The following is a 19,952-nucleotide window of genomic DNA, read 5'->3' on the forward strand; positions in this document are numbered from 1 at the left end:
AGCCAGGCCAGGACTAACAAAAATTTTAGCTGCTCTAGACAATTATCCAAATTTCAATAAACACAGAACAACATATTTTAGAGACCTCACTACTTTAAGAAGAGAGCTTTTTATGAGTAATGGTATCAAACTGTAGGAGTAGTGTTATGTTTGTAGAGATAGCCACGCGTGTAACATACACATATAACACAACTTTGTTAGTTATTATAAATCAAAACAGGACAACTCATACCGGTCCGTGAATGACTGACCGCTAACGCATGCTACCGCTATACTATCTGTGAAGCCACACCAAATCTTCCCCTCTCTACCACAATGTAGAGGGGTATACCATCTATCATTGTATGCCAAACATCTTGTAGTCTTTATGCCATGTTGGGGCACTTTGTAATCTTGATGGTCTTGCAAAAAGCTGTTCTCCCCCCCTCTGTTGCCTCACTGCCAGTGCTTCTTGTAGTCCTCTCCTCTCCTGGCAACTCATCGTTCTCCTCTACCCCATCTGCCGTTGTAGTCGCTGGCACTGATACCAATCTGTCCGCATGCCATCTAGCACCATCACTCAAACAATAGGTATCGTGTCCTCTATTTTCTACCACCTTCAAGGGCTTGGATAATCTGGGGTGCAATTTGCTTTCCTTACTGGACATTGGACTCTCACCAAATCACCCTCCTTCAAAGAACACTCCTTTGCATTCTGTTCTCTATCCACCCTCTCTTTTAGTTTGCATTGTTATTGTCTAATCCTTGTTGTTGTATCTTCTGTTGTTTCCCTCAAAGTAGCATTCTCTTCCTCCATATCCCCATTTACACTATCCTTGTCATTCACTTGTGGTGGTAAAATTGTATGCAAAGGAAGACAAAATCCCCTATTTATCATCACTTCCGCTGGTGATCGCCTTGTCAACGCATGAGGTGTTGCTCTGTAATTTATCAATATCCGCCTGATTGCTTCAGGGAATGATCTGCCTTCTATAACAAGTGTGTTCTCAGACCTTGTTTCACAACTTGGTTGAACCTCTCTATTCCACCGTTTGCTTGTGGATGGTATAATGATGTTCGTATATGCTGAATAACTTTCTTTCAAGAAATGACTCAAATTGTCCTGAAACAATTGAGGTCCGTTATCTGTGACAATAGTAGATGGCAAACCCCAATGAACAAAAAGGTCTTCCAAAAATTCAATGATTCGACTAGTTTCAGTATGACTAATGGGACAAATCTCTGGCCATTTTGAATTCAAATCATGTACCACAATTAGATATCGATAATTGTTCGGTGCACCTTGTAATTCTCCAACTATGTCAATTTGAATCTTTTCCCAAGGCTTGGTATTGGGTGGAGTGGCACCGGTCTAGGTTGCAGTGATTTTCCACTTCTCACACATGCTCGTACCATCTCTTCAATATTCTGGTCTATACCAGGCTACCACACTGTTTCTCGACACCTTTGTTTCATTCTTACCATCCCTAAGTGTCCTTCATGTGCCAAATCCAACATAGTTTTCCTCAATTTTGTTGGTATTACCGCTCGACTTCCTCGTGCTACACAAACATCATTCCAACAGAAACCTCATCCCAAACATTGTAGAATTTACTGAGTTGGTTACATGTTAAATCTTGTGGCCATCCCTTCACTATATATTCTCTGACTTTCTGTAATATTGGATCTTTCTCTGACTCTTGTCTCAACTCTCCTGGCGTGACTACTGAGTCCAAGTATTGGCAAACCACCCGAAACGTTTCTCCGCCCACAGCACATTCCGTATTATGCAAATCACCAGAGGCCCTTGAAAGAAAATCTGCAACCTAATTTTATTTGCCCGGTCTATATTGCATTCCAAAATTATACTGGTTTAAACGGTCAAACCATCTATGAATTGGAAGAGGTCGATGGCCTGATCCTCCTGATGACAGTAGGACCGTTAACGCCTGACCGTCTGTTCACAATACAAATTGGTGACCATACAAGTATGTGTGCCACCTTTCACATGCCCAAAGACAAGCCAGAGCCTCTCTTTCTCCCACCAAGTATTTCTTTTCTTGATCTGTCAACGCCCATGAGGCAAACGCTAACGGTTTTTCGATGCCTTGTTTAGTCTCGGTTAACACTGACCCCACTGCCACTCCTGAAGCATCACACGTGACATATGTTGCATCATCTATTGAAAAATGAGCCAAAACAGGTGGCGATATGATCTTTCTTTTCAATTTCTCTCTGCTTCTTTACATGTCGATGTCCAGACCCAAGGCATGTCTTTCCTCAGAAGTTGTCTTAGGGAAGTCGTTATATCAGCATAATCCTCCATAAATCTAGAATAGTATCCCACAAGTCTTAAAAATGATGCAAGCTCTTCGTATTTTTTGGGATTGGAATGTATATGATTGCTTCAATTTTTGAATGAATTGGTTTAGCCACTGGCATCGATTCTGTAGCCCATAAACTCGATCGGTCTGCTAGTCTTTTTTTTCTAGAGTTTTCTCTAGACGGCAGTCATGTTCTGCTTGGGCCATGTATTACTATGTCGTCCAAATATACAGTCACTCCTTCAAGCCCTCTCAAAACTTGCTTCATAATCTTTTGGAACGCACTAGGGGCTGATGCCAAGCCAAAGGAAACTCGTCGAAATTAATACACCCCATCATGAAGAAGCACTAGAAGTGCAAACCCTTAGCCGGTATGCACCTTGAAGGTAATTAGTCGCGCTACGACAGAATGGTTTAAACAATACCAATTAACCCGCCAAGCACAGCGAAAGTATAGAGCAAATACGAAAACCAGCTTTCGGTTAGATAGGTACAAAAGAAGCAGCACTGATTTTCAGTGAACAACCACGATTTCATGCACCTACAATGTTTTAGGCTTTCAGAAGATGACACTATTGATGGAACAAGCCTAATGTTACAACCCCTTTGCACTGTAGACGTCTTTGTGCAACTTCTCTAGGCATCTGATTGTTTGTGCAGCTTTTGAAGTCGTACTGAGCCACTATGGGTGGTTTTAGGCGTGGCATAGGTAAACCCAAAGCCAAAACAAATTAGATGTGGGAAAACATGAACGTTACAAATGTAGCTAGATTAGGCGTTGGTTCTAAGTGCTAAACCCTCACGTACAACAAAAGAAACAGCTCGCCACCGATTTCCAGCTCACAACAATCTAGATGTCTGGTTGTTTCTGCAGCTTCTCTAGACATCTGGTTGTTGTCGTAATGGGGGAAAACATGCACATTTCAAATGTAGATCAGGTTGTTTCAAAGTGCTGGAACAAGCCAAATGTTACAAGTCTCGTAGCCTTGACGCGCCTTACGTGATAAAGTAACGTGCGTGATCATTGTTCTGTTTGTTGGTGGGTGTAGTATATACATGGGGGAAATTGCGTTGTGTGAGTCCAGTCATTTGATCGGCATTTAGGACTAGCCAGTCATTCTTGAAATAGATCGCCTTGAGTAAACAGTAAGACCAGTTGAGCGTGTGCTAAGGACGCAGTTACTTGTGACATCTGGCGACGAGGATGGCGGCAGTATTCGGACAAATAGCGGAGTTCGACGAATCAAAGGATGAATGGCCACTTTATGCAGAAAGGTTAGAACAATACTTCACAGCAAATGGCGTAGACGATGCGACTAGACAAAGAGCTATTCTATTAAGCGTGATTGGAGCTCGTACTTATCAAACTCTACGAAGTTTAGTGGCTCCGCTGAAGCCTAAAGAGAAGTCAGTCGACGAAATACTACAGACGTTGACAGAACATTTTGACCCGAAGCCATAAGTAATAGTACAACAATTTAGATTTAACAGTCGATCACGTCAGGAAGGTGAGTTGGTCGCTAAATTCACGGCAGAACTGCAGCGACTCAGTGAACATTGTGAATTCGGGCGGTGCTTAGTGATATGCTACGAGACAGACTAGTGGTAAGTATAATGAATGACCGTATACAGCGACGGCTGTTGGCAGAAAAAGAGCTGACATTCAAGAGGGCGTATGACTTAGCGATTGTACACGATACAGCTTAAAAGAATACCACAGAGTTACAACAGAAGGAAGCAAGTAGTGCGCCTGGCAACCCAGAAGGAGAGTCCGTACACCAGTTACAGAAACAGCCTGTACACCAGTTACAGAGGCAACGAGTACCCAAAGCAGGTAACAGGCTGACTGACAAGATATCCGGGTGTTGTTATCGCTGTGGTAAACAGGGACACAAACAGTTTGAGTGCTGGTTCAAGGATGTCAAATGTTTTGGTTGCGGCAAAATTGGGCATGTGAAGGTTGTTTGTCGCACAGTGAGAAACTTGGCTCAGAAAGGGCACAGTGGTAGAAGTACATACAAAATTGGCTATGAGGAGGCGCAGTCAGATACAAATGAGAATGAGGAGGTTGAGTGGCTTAGTGGCAATATTCACGCGTTGCACAAAGAAAAGGAGAAGCCTATGAAGACAACGTTGACTGTACAAGGACAGCCACTCGAGATGGAAATAGACATGGGAGCGAGTGTCAGTATTGTGAGCAAAACAACATGGAAGTCAGTCTGGAAGAAAGGTGAAGCACCATTGAAGGTTACAAAGACAATGAAGACATATACTGGTGAGCCGGTACCTGTATGTGGAAAGTCGGAAGTGTGGGTAGACACTCCGGATGGACGCTGATTGTCTCTTCCGCTTGTGGTAGCGGTAGGCTCTGGCCCGAGTTTATTGGGAAGAGACTGGATTCGACAAGTAGAAATTGATTGGGGAGGAGTCCATCTTTTGGAGGCAAACCCTCACCAAGGAAAAGTGGAAGGGTTATCGTTATTACACAGTAAAGTGTTCAGTGATAGGCTAGGCAGATTGCAAGGTGTAAAAGTGAAATTGCCAGTGACAGAAACGACGAGTCCCAAGTTTTACCGACCAAGACAAGTACCGTATGCTTTGAGAAAGAAGATAGAGAAAGAATTGTTCGACCTCACAAAAGCCGGAATTATTGAGCCAATTCACTATTCGGAGTGGGCGGCTCCCATAGTTCCAGTGTTGAAAAACAATGGAAAGGTCAGAATCTGTGGAGACTATCGGTTGACAGTGAATCAAGTGTCGAAATGTGATACTTATCCCATTCCACGCATTGAAGACTTGTTTGCTCGAATATCAGGAGGACAGAAGTTTACAACTCTGGATCTGGACAGAGCATATCAACAGCTTGTACTTGATGAGGAATCACGTAAGTATGTAGTCATCAATACCCACCAAGGATTATTTCAGTATAATAGACTACCGTTTGGTGTTTCATCTGCCCCCGGTATCTTTCAAAGGACGATGGAAACTCTGTTGCAAGCAATTCCAGGAGTAGTGGTCTACTTAGATGACATACTAATAACAGGAAGAAACGAACAAGAGCATTTGTCTAACTTAGATAAAGTATTGACAAAATTGGAAGAGGCTGGACTAAGGCTGAATAAAGACAAATGCTGGTTCATGCAAGCTGAAGTAGTGTATTTGGGACATGTCATTGACAGGACAGGTTTACATCCGGACAAGGGACGAATCCAGGCAATTACGGAAGCACCCAGACCACAAAACGTTACAGAATTAAAAGCGTACCTAGGATTGCTATCTTATAATGGCAAATTCTTACAGAATTTATCAACAGTTCTAGCTCCACTACATAGATTGTTACAAAAAGGAGTAAAGTGGAATTGGTCATGTGAACAAGAACGAGCTTATTGCCAATCAAAACAACTGTTAGTGTCAGCCAAAGTGTTAGCACATTTCGATCCACAGGAAGAGTCCATGGTAACTTGTCCTGTTTCGTCGTACGGTTTAGGTGCTGTATTGGCTCAGAGAGGGAAGGATGGCAAGAACACCCAGTAGCATTTGCATCGAGAACATCGACGAAAGTGGAGAGGAATTATGCACAGGTGGAAAGAGAAGCATTGGCAGTAATTTTTGGTCTACAAAGGTTTCACCAATATCTATTTGGTAGAGAGTTTGTGCTAGTGTCAGACCATAAACCACTGGTAGGATTGTTTGGGGAAAATACGCCTCTCCCGCCAATGGCATCAGTGAGAATTCATCGATGGGCCATGATCCTATCAGGTTACAGTTATAAGTTGCGATACAAACCAGGCCGGGACATCGGTAATGCAGATGCCTGCAGTCGATTACCCTTACAGCTACCGTCGACAACTGAGGAAGAACAACGAGACAATTCAATTTTTGCAGCAACTGGAATCGTCACCTGCATTGGCAAGAGATGTTAGAAGATGGACAGAACAAGACCCTATACTGTCTAGAGTACAATATTATGTTCACCATGGTTGGCCTAATAAACCACTAATCGAAGTGTTAACTCCTTACTGGCAAAGAGCAAGTGAATTATCTATAGAAGAGGGATGCGTATTATGGGGGTACAGGGTGATTGTACCACCACACGGGTAACAACGAGTTTAGGAAGAGTTACATGCTGGTCATCCTGGTGTGGCGCGGATGAAAGGCTTATCCAGAACGATAGTCTGGTGGCCAGGACTGGATGGGGACATCAAACACAAGGTCCAAGGTTGTTCTAGTTGTCAACAAACAAGGAATGCACCACCATAAGCTCCATTGCATCCCTGGTCTTGGCCTCATCAGCCGTGGATGAGGGTGCAGGTGAACTACGCTGGACCCTTGCTAGGGAAAATGTTTCTTGTACTGATTGACGCACACTCGAAGTGGATGGAAGTAGAACCTGTACAATCAGCGATGACGAAAACTACGGTAGAAAAGTTAAGAAAACTGTTCTCAACTCATGGAATTCCTAAAGAAATGGAATCAGACAATGGATCAGTATTCACCAGTCGAGAGTTTACAGATTTTGTAAAATCTAATAGAATAGACCACATTAAAACAGCACCGTATCGCCCGTCAAGTAATGGGCTGGCAGAAAGAGCAGTACAGGTATTGAAGAAAAAGGACCGTCCCTAGCAAACCAAGGAACCTTGTCATATTGCTTGACACAAGTGTTGTTCAGCTACCGGATTACACCACATTCCACGACAGGAATATCACATGCGGAATTATTAATGGGTCACAAATTACGGTCACGGTTAGATTTGTTACACCCCAACTTGGAGCAAACAGTACACAAAAAGCAATGGCAACAGAAACCATTCTACAAGGGTAACCGGAATAGTATGATAGACCTTTACAACGGGGTGAGAGTCTACGTGCGCAATTAAAACAGAGGTCGTCCTTGGGTAGCTGGTGTGGTTCAGTCCAAAACAGGCCCCTTATCATACACTATCGAACTGGATGATGGGAGGGTAGTCAAATGACATTTAGATCAGATTCGGAAAACCTTACAATCGGAAAGACATGAAGGAGGTGAAGCAGAAGACCTACTGGCGGAACCAATACATGCAAGGGATAAACCATGTTCAAGAGCAATGGTACCGGTATCGCCGGGAAGACCCGAAGAGTGGATTATTGCACCAGACTTACCAGAAGAACAGGATGGAGTTGACAAACAAATGGAACAAGACGCGATGGTATCATCGCCGGAGATTAGCACAGGACCAGAAAACTTAGAGACACACGTGGAACCAACTACAGCATCAAAGCTAGGTGCCAGCAAAGGAGTGACTCCAATCCGCCGTCCCAGCAGAAGGAGAAAGGCACCTGACAGACTGAATTTTTAGTAGATTAGACTATTGAGTTGTACGATATCTCTCTTAATTGTTAATATCAGTCACACAGTCGGGGGGGGGGGGAGGATGTAGTATATACATCCGGGAAATTGCATTGTGAGTCCAGTCATTTGATCGGCATTTAGGACTAGCCAGTCATTCTTGAAATAGATCGCCTTGAGTAAACAGTAAGACCAGTTGAGCGTGTGCTAAGGACGCAGTTACTTGTGACAGTGGGCAAGTTACAAATGTAGAGCAAAACAAGCAGCTCACCACCGATTTTCCAGCTCACAAGAATGTAGACGTCTGGTTGTTTCTGCAGCTTCTCTAGGCATCTGTTTGTTTTTATAGCTTCTCTAGACGTCTGGTTGTTTGTGCAGCTTCTCTAGACAACTGGTAGTTGTCGTAATGGGGGAAAACATGCATGTTACTAATGTAGTTGTTTCGAAGTGCTGGAACAAGCCAAATGTTACAGGTCGAAGAGCCTCGACGCTAGGCCAGCTGGCAATCTTCGCCTTACATGATGAAGTAATGGGCGTGATCATTGTTCTGTTTGTTGGTGGGAAACATATGCTATAAATATAGAGGAAAACAAGCAGCTCACCTCCGATTTTCCAGCTCACAAGAATGTAAAAGTCTCGTTCTTTGTGCAGCTTTTCTAGGTGTCTCGTTGTTTGTGCTGCTTCTCTAGCTAGACGTCTGGTTGTTGCCTAGTAGCAGCTACCAAACAAAGAGAGGTGGAGCCTCATGATGACATCACATTCGTCTATTGGTCGGTAATGACACCACTTCTCGTCTATTGGTCGGAATAGCTTCATTTGCATCTGCACTAATCGACTATATGTACGGTCGTTGGGTCGGTCATCGAACGATTACTATACCCTTAGCCCGGAAATCTGCGCCTCAGGTAATGAGTAATGAATACAGTAATGCTCTGACTGCTCTTGTCCAGAGGAATCTGCAAATAGCCTTGAGATAAATCCAATTTGGAGAATACAGTTGACCCATTAAATTCTGACATTAACTCGTCTAGAGAAGGAATTGGATACGTGTCCGCAATAACAGCCCCGCTCACCTGCCGTAGATCAAGGCATAGTTGGATATCCCCTGACTTCTTTCGTACAATCACCACATTTGACATCCAAGGAGAGGTATTAATCTGCTCAATAATCCCTTCTGACAACATTCTACTGATCTCCTCAGATACCTCTTTTCGCAAAGACTAAGGTATACGACGCATCGTCTGTCTCACCGAAGTCACATCTTGTCGTAGCATAGGCCGGTGTAAAAATTTTTCTACTTTGCCCAGTCCCTGAAAAATGTTGCTCCATTTTTTGTCTCACCTTGCCATCTACCATTAGTAACTTTTTTTTCATTTGTCATAGTATCTACAGTTTGAAATCCCAGTCTATCAAATAAGTCCACAACCATTACGTTTGCTCCCTTAGTTGTAACAGAATGAGAAAGGAAAGGATTGCCTACCAGCAAAGCTTACTGATAATGTCATTTGTCCCAAGACAGGAATAATTGATCCTTCATATGCTGATAGGGTAATTGATGGCCCTAATGACAATCCCTTGAAATTTTGTTGAAAAGTCTGTTGATTAATCACTGACATTTGGCACCCAAATCCACAATAAACTGGATTTCAACACCCTCTATGTGACAACTGCAGGTTTTAAATTCCCCATGACTGTGTTAATACTATTGACCACTTCACTGTTTTGCTTAGATAGACAACATCTGGCAAAATGGTCGTACTTCCCACATTGTCGGCACTGTTTGCCTTTTGCAGGACATGTTCTATTGCCTGTAGAGTGGTCAGAAAATTCACAATTACCACACAGAGTTTGCCTCTGTTTAACTGAGTGGTGCTCAAGAGACTGCACTTACTTTTGTCTGCCGCTCCGTCTGATTGACACTTCTTGGATGGAATTCCCAAGGGAACCTCCTGACAAACTTTGCAGGTGTACCTGTGTGGAATATTCCAAGGATTCACCCACAGTCCTAGCCATCTGTTGTGCTTCTGCCAAAGCATTTTCTACCTGGCAATGACTCTTGCAAATGACAGCCCACCCAATTCCAACAAAAATTTTCCTCTAACCTTGGGGATGTTCGTTTTTTCAATTAGCTGGTCTCTCAACATTTCATTCTCCATAGTCCCAAACTTACACTTCCTTGCTAATTGTCTCAAACATGCCTCATATTCTCGAACCGATTCCCCATATTGTTGTTGCCTTTGTCGGAATCTGAACCGAGCTACTGCTATGTTCGTGTGAGACCCAAAATGGTCACCCAAAGACTTCACGGCTGCCTCTTATGTGTCTGATATCACATCCAGTGAAGTGAAAATTTGCGGTCCCTCAGTTCCTAGACAATGGACCAATACTGACCTTTTCCTGGAATCCAGAAGAGCTGAAAGACCCGTTGCATCCAAATACGATGTAAACTTGCAATCCAGTCTTCCCATTCAACTGGTGGCTGTCCTACATGTGCCAAAAAGGAAACGGCGGGACCAAACCTGCTCCAGCGCATGCCATATATCCTGTAGGTTCTGCTCTTGCTTCCTCCATCCTCGTCGCCAAAATGTAACGTTTGTAGAGATAGCCACACGTGTAACATACACGTATAACACAACTCTGTTAGTTATTATAAAATCAAAACAGGACAACTCAATACCGGTCCGTGAATGACTGACCGCTAATGCACGCTACCGCTAATGCACGCTACCGCTATAACTATCTGTGAAGCCACACCACAAGCAGCTCTTCCTATCTGAACTGTAAAGCTTGTCATAGATAGTAAGAATCTCACGCTTCATTAACTTTCCCCTTTTGGCAAAGGTTGAAATATCATCCTTTGTAGCAGGAATAGAAGTTTCCAAGTTGTCATCCAAGTGATTAGCATTCTCTGAAGTGGGATGGTACAACAAATTTCGAAGGACGACCTGAGACTTGGCAAAATGTTTTGAACCGTTCCAAATAGTTACATTCCTAAAATAATGTCAAATGACAAGGTAGTAATTAATTCCCATGCTGCATCCTCTCTGTTTAAGTTCACTGTTGATGGAGACAGTTGACACAGAAGCCATAACAGCCACAGGTTGGTTACCAGTTCTGAAAATGATGCAACCCATCAATTGACAAGAACCCTCAGTACGTTGCGTACTTTAAGAGGAAGAATCTAGATTTGATCCGTGCATTTTGGGTAATGTTGTTAAAAGCATTTGAACAAGTGCTCGCATATGAGGCATCGTGTACAAAAGCATGACACGCAACAAATAAAGACAGTACTTCACTAGACTTATGCTGCTGCCATATGTGTTCCAGAGCACATCTCAAAGACACAGAAAAGGTACAGTGCCCTACGCATAAACGCCCATCCGGGAGTGATGCCAGGAAAGTGCACGTAATTCAAATGTCCTGCAATGTCTATCGACGAAACTTGGTAACAAGATTCAGCAATTGTAGCCGCATTTCGTTGTGAAAGAACTTAACAAACGGTTGCATTTTACAGCGGGCCTTGCTCGAGGAATCATATTCTCTTCGTATTGCACATTTGTTTGTTTTTACGCTACGGTGTTCCATTATTTAACTAGTCATTTTGCGGAAAGGGACATGAAATGATTATCTAGGTAATCATTGTGGCAATTTTTGAAACGTGCTTCATTTTTGAGATACTGTAAATCCACTAATTTTCGTACGCATCTACTTTTGTACATTTTACCAGAAGACCTTTTGTACGCATCTTATTTTCATACGGGCTTTTACTGACAATCTTAGCGCACGCTAGCACGGTAACTGTTTCATTCCACGTGATCGTCGCGTCGCTCGTCATTCATGAGTTCTAAGCTAAAGCAAAGTGGTATCCATGTGTGGCTGATGTCGTATCCATGTGTGGCTGATGTCGTATCCATGTGTGGCTGATGTCGTATCCATGTGTGGCTGATGTCGAAAGATAAAAAAGAATAAGTACCGCTACCTAATAGATCATGGCTACTCAACCCAAATTGAGCGACATCCGGGACTCATCAAAACGACATCATACCTGCAAACGACGGTGTAGAGGAAGCTCTGGATCGAGATAACTCGCCAGCTAAGCGGACAAAAAGAGGGCAGTATCAAGTCTACGACTCTAAGACTAGGCTTACCATTGCCCGAGTTGCGGAAGAATGTGGACTGACGAAGGCATGCACTTGTCTGGAGAAATTGCTAGATCACACTATCACAAAGTCAACCGTTCAATCTAGCTATCTATCAGAATACTTTTACAAACAGTATGAGTTGAGTGACACTATAACATTGCAAACTGGATGTGTTATACGTAGAGAATTTCATTTTGGTCTTCTGTCATGGTAAAACCAGTGTATTGTTTGGTTAGATATTGTGTTGTAGTACATCATCAACATTGCTAATTGCTATTAGCAATATCAGTTTGCCATTTAAGAAAAATTTTAGTACGCATTTTAATTTAGTACATTTAGGAGTTGTACAAACAATACGAAAATAAAATGCATACGAAAATTTGTGGATTTACAGCATTGAAGAAAAAGGCCCCTGAAGAGAGGTGCGCATGCGGCCTTAAATCTCTACAAAACGGTAACGGAATATGGTGAAACACAAGGATAACATAGCAGAGACGATTTCTAAAATATTCATTGTGGGGATTTTTGATTGATGCCTTTGACGCGAAGATATGACAACATGAATATGTGCAACATTCTGTAGTACGCCATCCATAAATATTTTCACTTACAGTCAAGAAAACAACCAAAAAGCTACACAGAACCTAAAGTCTAAATGCTAAACTAAACAACTAAGCTGAGCAAAATTCGGTCTTCTGTAGTGAGAATGACAACCCAGTCATCCAAACAGCCCTGAAGGTCCTCATCTTAGTCTGGTAAATGTTTCCTGAGCTCACAAGAACTGGCAGAAACTTCGAATAGGTCTTTCACATAGTCAGACATCAGCGAAGGAAACGCTAACCCGTCATTCCCAAAATTGGAACCCTCCTCTGGGTCAACAGGAATACTCATTCGCTTCTGTCTAACCTCGTTCAAAACACTTCCTCTGTCTCTGAACAGCTGTTGCTCACTCTGACGCACAGCAAAGAAGACAGGTGCAAGACTATGGTGCAGTTGCTGGGCGACCGCATAGCATTACAACAGTAAAAGGCAGAGCTAAGTTTATCAACCAATCAGTAAAACAGGCAACGCCCCTAACAACAGCCAATAACCATCTTGTATTACTAGCTTTCTTCTAGAACGTTCTGTGACATCATAATTACATTACCAGAAAGCCCTCGCATCAAGGACCACGCGCATCTAATCAGCTATAGCATACGACCTCGGGGGACGCACTAGGCCGCGCCAAAGTTATGGGCGTTTATGCGTGGGGCACTGTACTACAACTGGGCAACATGATCATTTGTGACTGCGACATGATCATTCCATAGAGCCAAAGTGTACTTTGAAAGTTGAAATGTTTCCTCTAAGTCTTTGCAAATTTGTATAAAAAACCAGAAACAATGTGTGTAGATGTCAGAGTTCTCGCTAGAGATTTTTGGAAGTGTGGCGGGATGGGCAGGTCCGAGACACGTGCAGTCTGCTCTTTACAGTCGGACATGCGCACTGGAGCCGATTTCAAGTGAGGTAGACTTTGCATAGTAGCTATTGTGTGTAACATATGTTCAATTGCCCTGGCAAGGAAATCAACTTCAATTGTCAGTAAGCTCTTCTTAGCGCTGTTCATAGATTGTGCATGACCCAGTTTCGTAGACAAAATACAGAAAGTTTGTCTAGTCAGTTGTTGATTGACGTGGACCACTGTTGTTGCTTAATGGGAAACTTCAACAAAAATACAACCTATCTTGCCAGCAAACTACACAAAAACTAACAGGAATAGTAACTATAGAGGAATCTTGTGTGTTAGGGCCTTAGAAGAGCTCTTTGTAACAAAAGTAAAATACTACAGGCCGTTTTCTCTCGGCAGACTTCACCCTCTCCTCTCACAAAAGATGAAGCTAGGGCAATAAAACTCAACAGTAATTAGCATCAGCCTTCACTCTATTGATCTACGATGAGAAACACACACAAGGTTTAAGTATGCCAAGGAAGCATAGACATTCTCTTCAAGAGACCTGCATGCAGACACGCCCCTTGTTGTTGTTGTCTAGTCCTATGTCCACGTCAAGTTTAGGTAGCAGTCCGGTGTGCTCAGTCTTGGCGATCAGCATGGCTTCTAGATGCCTCATGAGCCGCGCTAGAGAATTAAGTATCCGGGAATGACAAAGGGGCGGTACATTGCCATGGTCACGAGTCTATGCACTGTGCAGAGTGAAACAATACGTACTACAGTACTAGCTACACTGTCTACATCATTACGCTCGGGTAAAAGTCTAAGGCTCAATCAAAGCCATTCTGAACCTGTAACACAACCGCTGTTTGAAAGGGCCGTGTCTGCTTACTTAGATCTCTCCAAGAGAACCTCATATTTGAACCCTCTGAATGTTCTCTTCGTAGATTAATAGAACTAAAGCTAACATTAATTACCGTTGAGTTGTATTACGCTAGGCTCATCTTCTGTGAACGGAAAGGGTCAAATCTGCTGGGAGAAAACAACCTCTAGCATCCTACTTCCGTTGCAGAGAGCTCTTCTAAGGCCTTACAACACAAGATCCCTCTATAGTTACCATTTCCATTTAGTTTTCGTATAGATCGCTGGCAAGATAATTGAGCTATGCAGGCAATTCATTTGGTGTGGGCGGAGCTTAAGCCAATGATGTGTCAGTCTGGCGCATGCTCTGTACATAACCTGCGTTTTCTCCGCTACCAGAGCAACTGTTAGCCTGAAAGTAGTGCAGCACAAAGTTTCACCATAAAGCCTACATTTTGAGATCAGGTTGTATTTCTGTCGGAGTTCCCCTTCAAGGTTGGTTCACAATATTGACGATGACGCACATCAAAGACACCGCCTTGATGCAGGCAGCATCCTTTGCTGTTGACGTTGACACTGGAATAGGATTCATTTCCATTCCAGCATCAGTGTCAGCATCAACATCAGCATCAGCGTCAATATTGTGAACCAGGCTTTAGTCTAGAGGAGATTCTAGGTGCTACTTCCCGGACAACACGTGTGCTTTCCGGCCTGGTCACTGGAAGGACATCCGGGACTAGAATCAGAGACAGCGCATCCGGGACTGCAATCAACACTTGTGTGTACATTTGGAACGAGGCTATCATCTGTATTATTTTGTAAGAGCCTAGATTTATGGCTATTGTCACCTTTACAAAGTACTAGAGTATTTTCTTTCAGTACTATGGAATTCTCAACATTCCCTAGCTGTAAGACTTTAGACTCCTATCTATGGCTTCTGAGCGTGGCGGCGCACTTCTACTGGAGTGTGGCGCAGTGCCACGCTGTAGCGAGAACCCTGAGATGTCTAACAAAGACATTCAAACTGGCTGGCTGACTATGTATGTTCCTCGTGCTCAGGAATGTGCTATGCCCTTAGTTCGATCCAATCATGAAGCAGTATTTGCAATTGATTATACATGCCAACCAGAAATAGACAAATCGCCAATCAAATATGCCAAACATTCATGAAAGAGTTGGTTTCCAAGAACAGTGTTTGCAATTGGCAGGTCTTGTTAGAAATAGACAACAGAAACTACCTATCTGAACTGCTAAGTTTCATTCAAAATCAATCACTTTCATAGGCTCGAGTGTCCAGCCGGTCATCTCTCCCCCTCGGCGGAGAAAGACCAGCTGCAGACATTCGCCACTCAAACAAACCACCGACTCTCTTTCCTCCAATCAGAGTGCCGTTCAATGTTTGTGCATCCTCGATAGGGATGCATGTTGCTATTGGCTCTTTGCTCTGACGCAAGTACGTGTACTCTCAACACGTGCCATCCAAGTCTACGAACAACATGTTGACTCTTTCCAGCTCTTCTCGTTGTCTGTCTCTCATTCTAAGAGTGCTAGACTCAAAGTTTACCACAGAGGCCAACCACAAGTCGACCGCAATGTACGCAAATCATAGCTCTGCAAGTCGCCCTGCGTTGAGGGCAAATACCATGCTTTGTAGATGGTCTACTCGTTCAATGCATGCAACGTACGACACCGTGAGGGACTAGAAGCTGTTTTGCATGCGCTGCCTAGACCTCCAAGTACAAAAAGGAAGACAAAGAGAGATGACATGCAGGTGTAGCTCACACGCTAACGAAATGTGATATCAGACGGTAAAACTACTCAGTTACAAAGCATTAGTAGAGAGCGAATAGCAACGGGCATTGCTATCAGCAGTTATCGTAAATACACGTGCATGCACAGACACTAACCAAACGTGTAAAATCCTGATTGGAGGATAGAGAGGCAGCGGTTTCCTTTGAGTGGCAAGTGTCTCCAGTCGGTCTTTCTCCACCGCGGGGGGGGGGGAGGGGGAGATGACTGACTGGACACTCGAGCCTATCACTTTCATGGCTTCTATACAAAAACTTAACATTGCATAAATGCACAACCACAAAAGATATTCATGTCCTGATAACTCTCGTTACTGTACTCTTCTTAATAATAACTACTGACAGTCTGTACAGACTATTTACAGACTTTGCAGTCACGTGATGTATTTTTAGATATATGTATATTAGATAGACTTTACAAGTAACGCTCTAAAAATTCTGCGAAAACCCCGAACCCTCTCTAGATCAGCCACTTTCTATTGCAGTATTACTTCGTTATATAGACTCATTTTGCATTAATTAACTAAGAATTCTAATCACCTGCACGTCTCCAAACGCTCTCGTCACTATTTCACCATTCTGCGTGCCGTAACCAAGGACCATTACACGATATCGCTCCGTAACGACAAGCAGCAAGTCTTTGTCTTCTCCTTCTGGTCGCATCAACTTCAACACAGCGATACGACCGTGAATTCCAACGTCCAACAGTGGTCTAGGGCCATCTGACGTGATGAGGTGTATCTCAAGACGAGTAGTCTTCGCCACAATAAGATTGATGTCAGATGAACCAGTGAAGTTGCCGGAGACAGACAAATGAACTCCTGTTGGTTTGTGAGCAGTTACATAGTAGTTGTGCGCCATGATGAAATTGAATTCAAGTACAATATACTGCTAGCACAAATCGTTATAGTATAAAAAGAATGTTTCAGCTGTTTCCTGCAGCTGTCAGGATGGCCGAGTGGTCTAAGGCGCCAGACTCAAGACGAGAGTCTTTCTGCGGTTTATCTCGCAGGGTGTGTTCTGGTCCGCGTATGCGGGCGTGGGTTCAAATCCCACTCCTGACATTACTTTTTATGCAACTTTTCTAAATGTGTATTTTTTATTTTTAACCCAAGAATGGTTACAAATAGGTAGCGACAGGAACGTAGAATCTAAGGAAAGCGTCTCCGCTTTATCGGCACTTCGTTGCAAAGTAGTAGGACATTGGTGGTCGAAGATTTTGTACGTTGTACGCGTCTGATTTCTTCTTCAAGTATCATCCAGAAAAAAGAAAGAACAATATGCGAAGGCACTCAAATTATGGAGCGCCAACCGTGCCAAAAATACGAGCGCATGCGCTCAATCGCTCACACATTAGCATTTGTTTGCGCACGCTTGTTGAGCGTTTGCTCAAGCGCTCGTATGAATATCTAGTGCACGCTGACTAGGTATTTTGGCACAGTTGGCGCTCCCAAATAAAAATTGATAACGTCGCACCTGGACTTCTAGCGTGCGCTTTTCTAAAGGGCACGTGGTATAGTAGACACGTGCACGCTCCCCCAGCTAGCCACGTGGTAGCAAGAACGATTGGTTTTGTAGTAGTCTGCAAGTATACCAGTGAAGATGGCTAGTAAGAGGTAGACTGTAGGCGGTAGTCTAATGATTATCTACTTAGTTGATATTCTCATTTCTTATGTTCTGTGCAGCATTTCAGAAGGTGTTTTGTTTGGAATTGGAAATCCTTTACTCGATATATCAGCAGTAGTCGACAGTGACTTCCTTGTCAGGTGAGCGTTTGCAACTGAGGATAACAACGAACTGTGTATACGTACGTATCTAGCTAGTCTCGCGCAGCCAGCCCTCTCCCTTTTTGACCTCCGCCAGCTACATTTCTACGCCTGGGTAATCCGGGGTAATTTCGTACGGGTTTGGAGCGACTCCAGTATCCCCCCAACTAGTCTCGTGAATGCTAATTCAGTCACGTGCGGAAACCACAGGGTTTTTTGATTGACATGGGGGCGCGCCAAGGTAAACGGGGTTTAGCGCTTCTGTGAATTAAAAAAAATTCCCCTACAAATTTATCTCAACTTCTGTTGGCAACGCCGCAAGGGTGGTTCTCAGTATACCGCTGTGAGGTGCTCCCACCCCACCAGTCGCTTTGCTCCCCCTCGCCCTAGAGCCTCCATCTAAACCATAGGCACAGTATGGAAGTTGTACTCGAGTACGTCCATGTCAGGGAAATACAAAAAAATTGTCAATTTCCTAATAATTCAGACTAACCTTAGCGACATGAGACAAAAATGTCAGAAAGACATCTCCTTCTTTGCCGAAATGTCGATGCCACATAAACTCCACCAAATACGATTGCAGGTGATTATGTGAAACGCCATGGTGAGGAAGTGACCGTTTAGCCTGTAGTCAGAACAATTAGAGTATAGACAAGTCAAACAACTGCATGTGAAATTGCTATCCTGTTTCTCATTTACTTACATCCACATATTTTCGATGTTTGCGTGTGTGCTCCGGTGTCAGGGTCGACGAAATTCAAAGAGTGATTGATGGTCAAGTGGCAGTTGTAAGCTTTCTAGCAATCACTCACCACAGTTGTGGCCGGAAGAACATGATCACGGATGACATCAAGCAAAGTTGTCGATGTGCGGTCTTGTACAACCTAACTATACCCGACTTCTACCTCAATAACCTAAATGAAATATTGAATATTAAACCTAACCCACTGTTAATTAGCTAAATTCAACCCTAAATCATCTACCCAAAATCAGATCCAACTAACAATCACTAAAATAATAATATACACATAGAATTGTAGCATGTACCTGGAGAAAGCACCGTTTGCTGTCACGCTTACTTTCTCCAAAAACCCACTGTCCGTCGACAACGCCCACGTTGGTACTTACGCCGACCAAACTTGGATTCATCGATCTCGACTACTCTCCCTTCACCACCTAACTTTTCGTCCACTGTATGCCTCAACAGCACGACAGCACACACCTCTCTAGAAAAAGACGACCAGTCGACAGGCGTGGTTTGTGAGCGAACACGGGATTTGAGGCGAGCGGTAGCTTGTGAAACCCATAGAGTAGCATACACCTAGATAACGTTCATTCTAGCTAAGACAAAACACCACAGCAATACCTTGCGAGCCCAAAAGTAGGTAAACTCCAAAATCTGACTGATAGTCAGTATTGAGGACTCAAAAGAGGTTCCTGTATGAATGCTCCGCTCCTTGGCGCATGTCTTCTTGCCACGGTGCCACGAAAAGCAGTCTGAGGATTTTTGCCACTCTTACGAGAGCACATCTTCAGTTCACTGCCGCAAGTGTCGCACAGACGCTAGGTAGCGACAAGGCTGTGCTCTAGGCAAAACTCGATGCAAGAATCAGGCGTCTCTAATTTCCGGACTAAGTCACTATGAATCATTCTGAAAAATGACTGAAAGTGTGTTGCATTTCCCTAATAATCATCTGACTGACCATGTCAGGTTTCTAGCTGACCGTGGCTTTGTATATCATGAGACATCACGTGCAACTTAGGGTTGGGGGGGGGGATACTGGAGTCGCGCCCAGGTGGTGTGTCTTCAGTGACCCGTATCGTCTAAACACACAAACCGTCGTTTTAAAATCTGGCCTCAGCCTTGGTCACTGCACTACCTCAGACCTCTCAACTTTTCTTCACATCAAATCGCGAGACTGTCTTTTGTAAATGACCACGTCCATTATGTGTCTAAAAGTAGGTGTGGTTAGCTCTGGCCTATGTGTTGGCTTCGCTTTACCTTTCTATGGTGTGCCAAGGCTTAGCCTCAAACTTCCAAACGTTACTTTTACTGCATGCCTTGTCCGGATAGTCCAGATACAAGGAAGCAGAGCCGTCTACAAGAGTCTAGTTCAAAGAATTCGCTATGTCCAGAAAGACGGGGCTACACAAAGCGAATGTCTCACTGTAGGCTTGTTGGGAGAAAGGACTGGCAATCGTGAGAAATCGTGAGATTGTGAGACATGCCCATAAAATGTGAGTCTCATAACGAAATCGTGAGAGTTGAGAGGTCTGCTACATACAGAAAGCTTTGTAGTCACGTCCTTACTCA

At 43.6% G+C, this 19,952-nt stretch overlaps 1 protein-coding gene and 1 non-coding gene across 2 annotated transcripts; one reads left to right on the forward strand and one right to left on the reverse strand.

Moving 5' to 3' along the window:
* Positions 1 to 730: 730 nt before the first annotated feature.
* Positions 731 to 2,305, reverse strand: LOC134189197 (uncharacterized). The gene is made up of 6 exons (XM_062657440.1): positions 2,227 to 2,305; positions 1,988 to 2,158; positions 1,849 to 1,936; positions 1,607 to 1,785; positions 1,462 to 1,541; positions 731 to 1,351 (listed from the first exon to the last, which is right to left on the reverse strand). The coding sequence occupies exons 1-6, from the start codon at positions 2,303 to 2,305 to the stop codon at positions 731 to 733; spliced, it is 1,218 nt and encodes a 405-aa protein (XP_062513424.1).
* Positions 2,306 to 16,816: 14,511 nt separating this feature from the next.
* Trnal-caa (transfer RNA leucine (anticodon CAA)) lies at positions 16,817 to 16,936 on the forward strand. The gene is made up of 2 exons: positions 16,817 to 16,854; positions 16,891 to 16,936. It is a non-coding gene; the product is annotated as a tRNA-Leu (tRNA).
* Positions 16,937 to 19,952: the final 3,016 nt, after the last annotated feature.

The sequence above is a fragment of the Corticium candelabrum genome, chromosome 13 (assembly GCF_963422355.1).
Source record: "Corticium candelabrum chromosome 13, ooCorCand1.1, whole genome shotgun sequence".
Lineage (NCBI taxonomy): Eukaryota > Metazoa > Porifera > Homoscleromorpha > Homosclerophorida > Plakinidae > Corticium > Corticium candelabrum.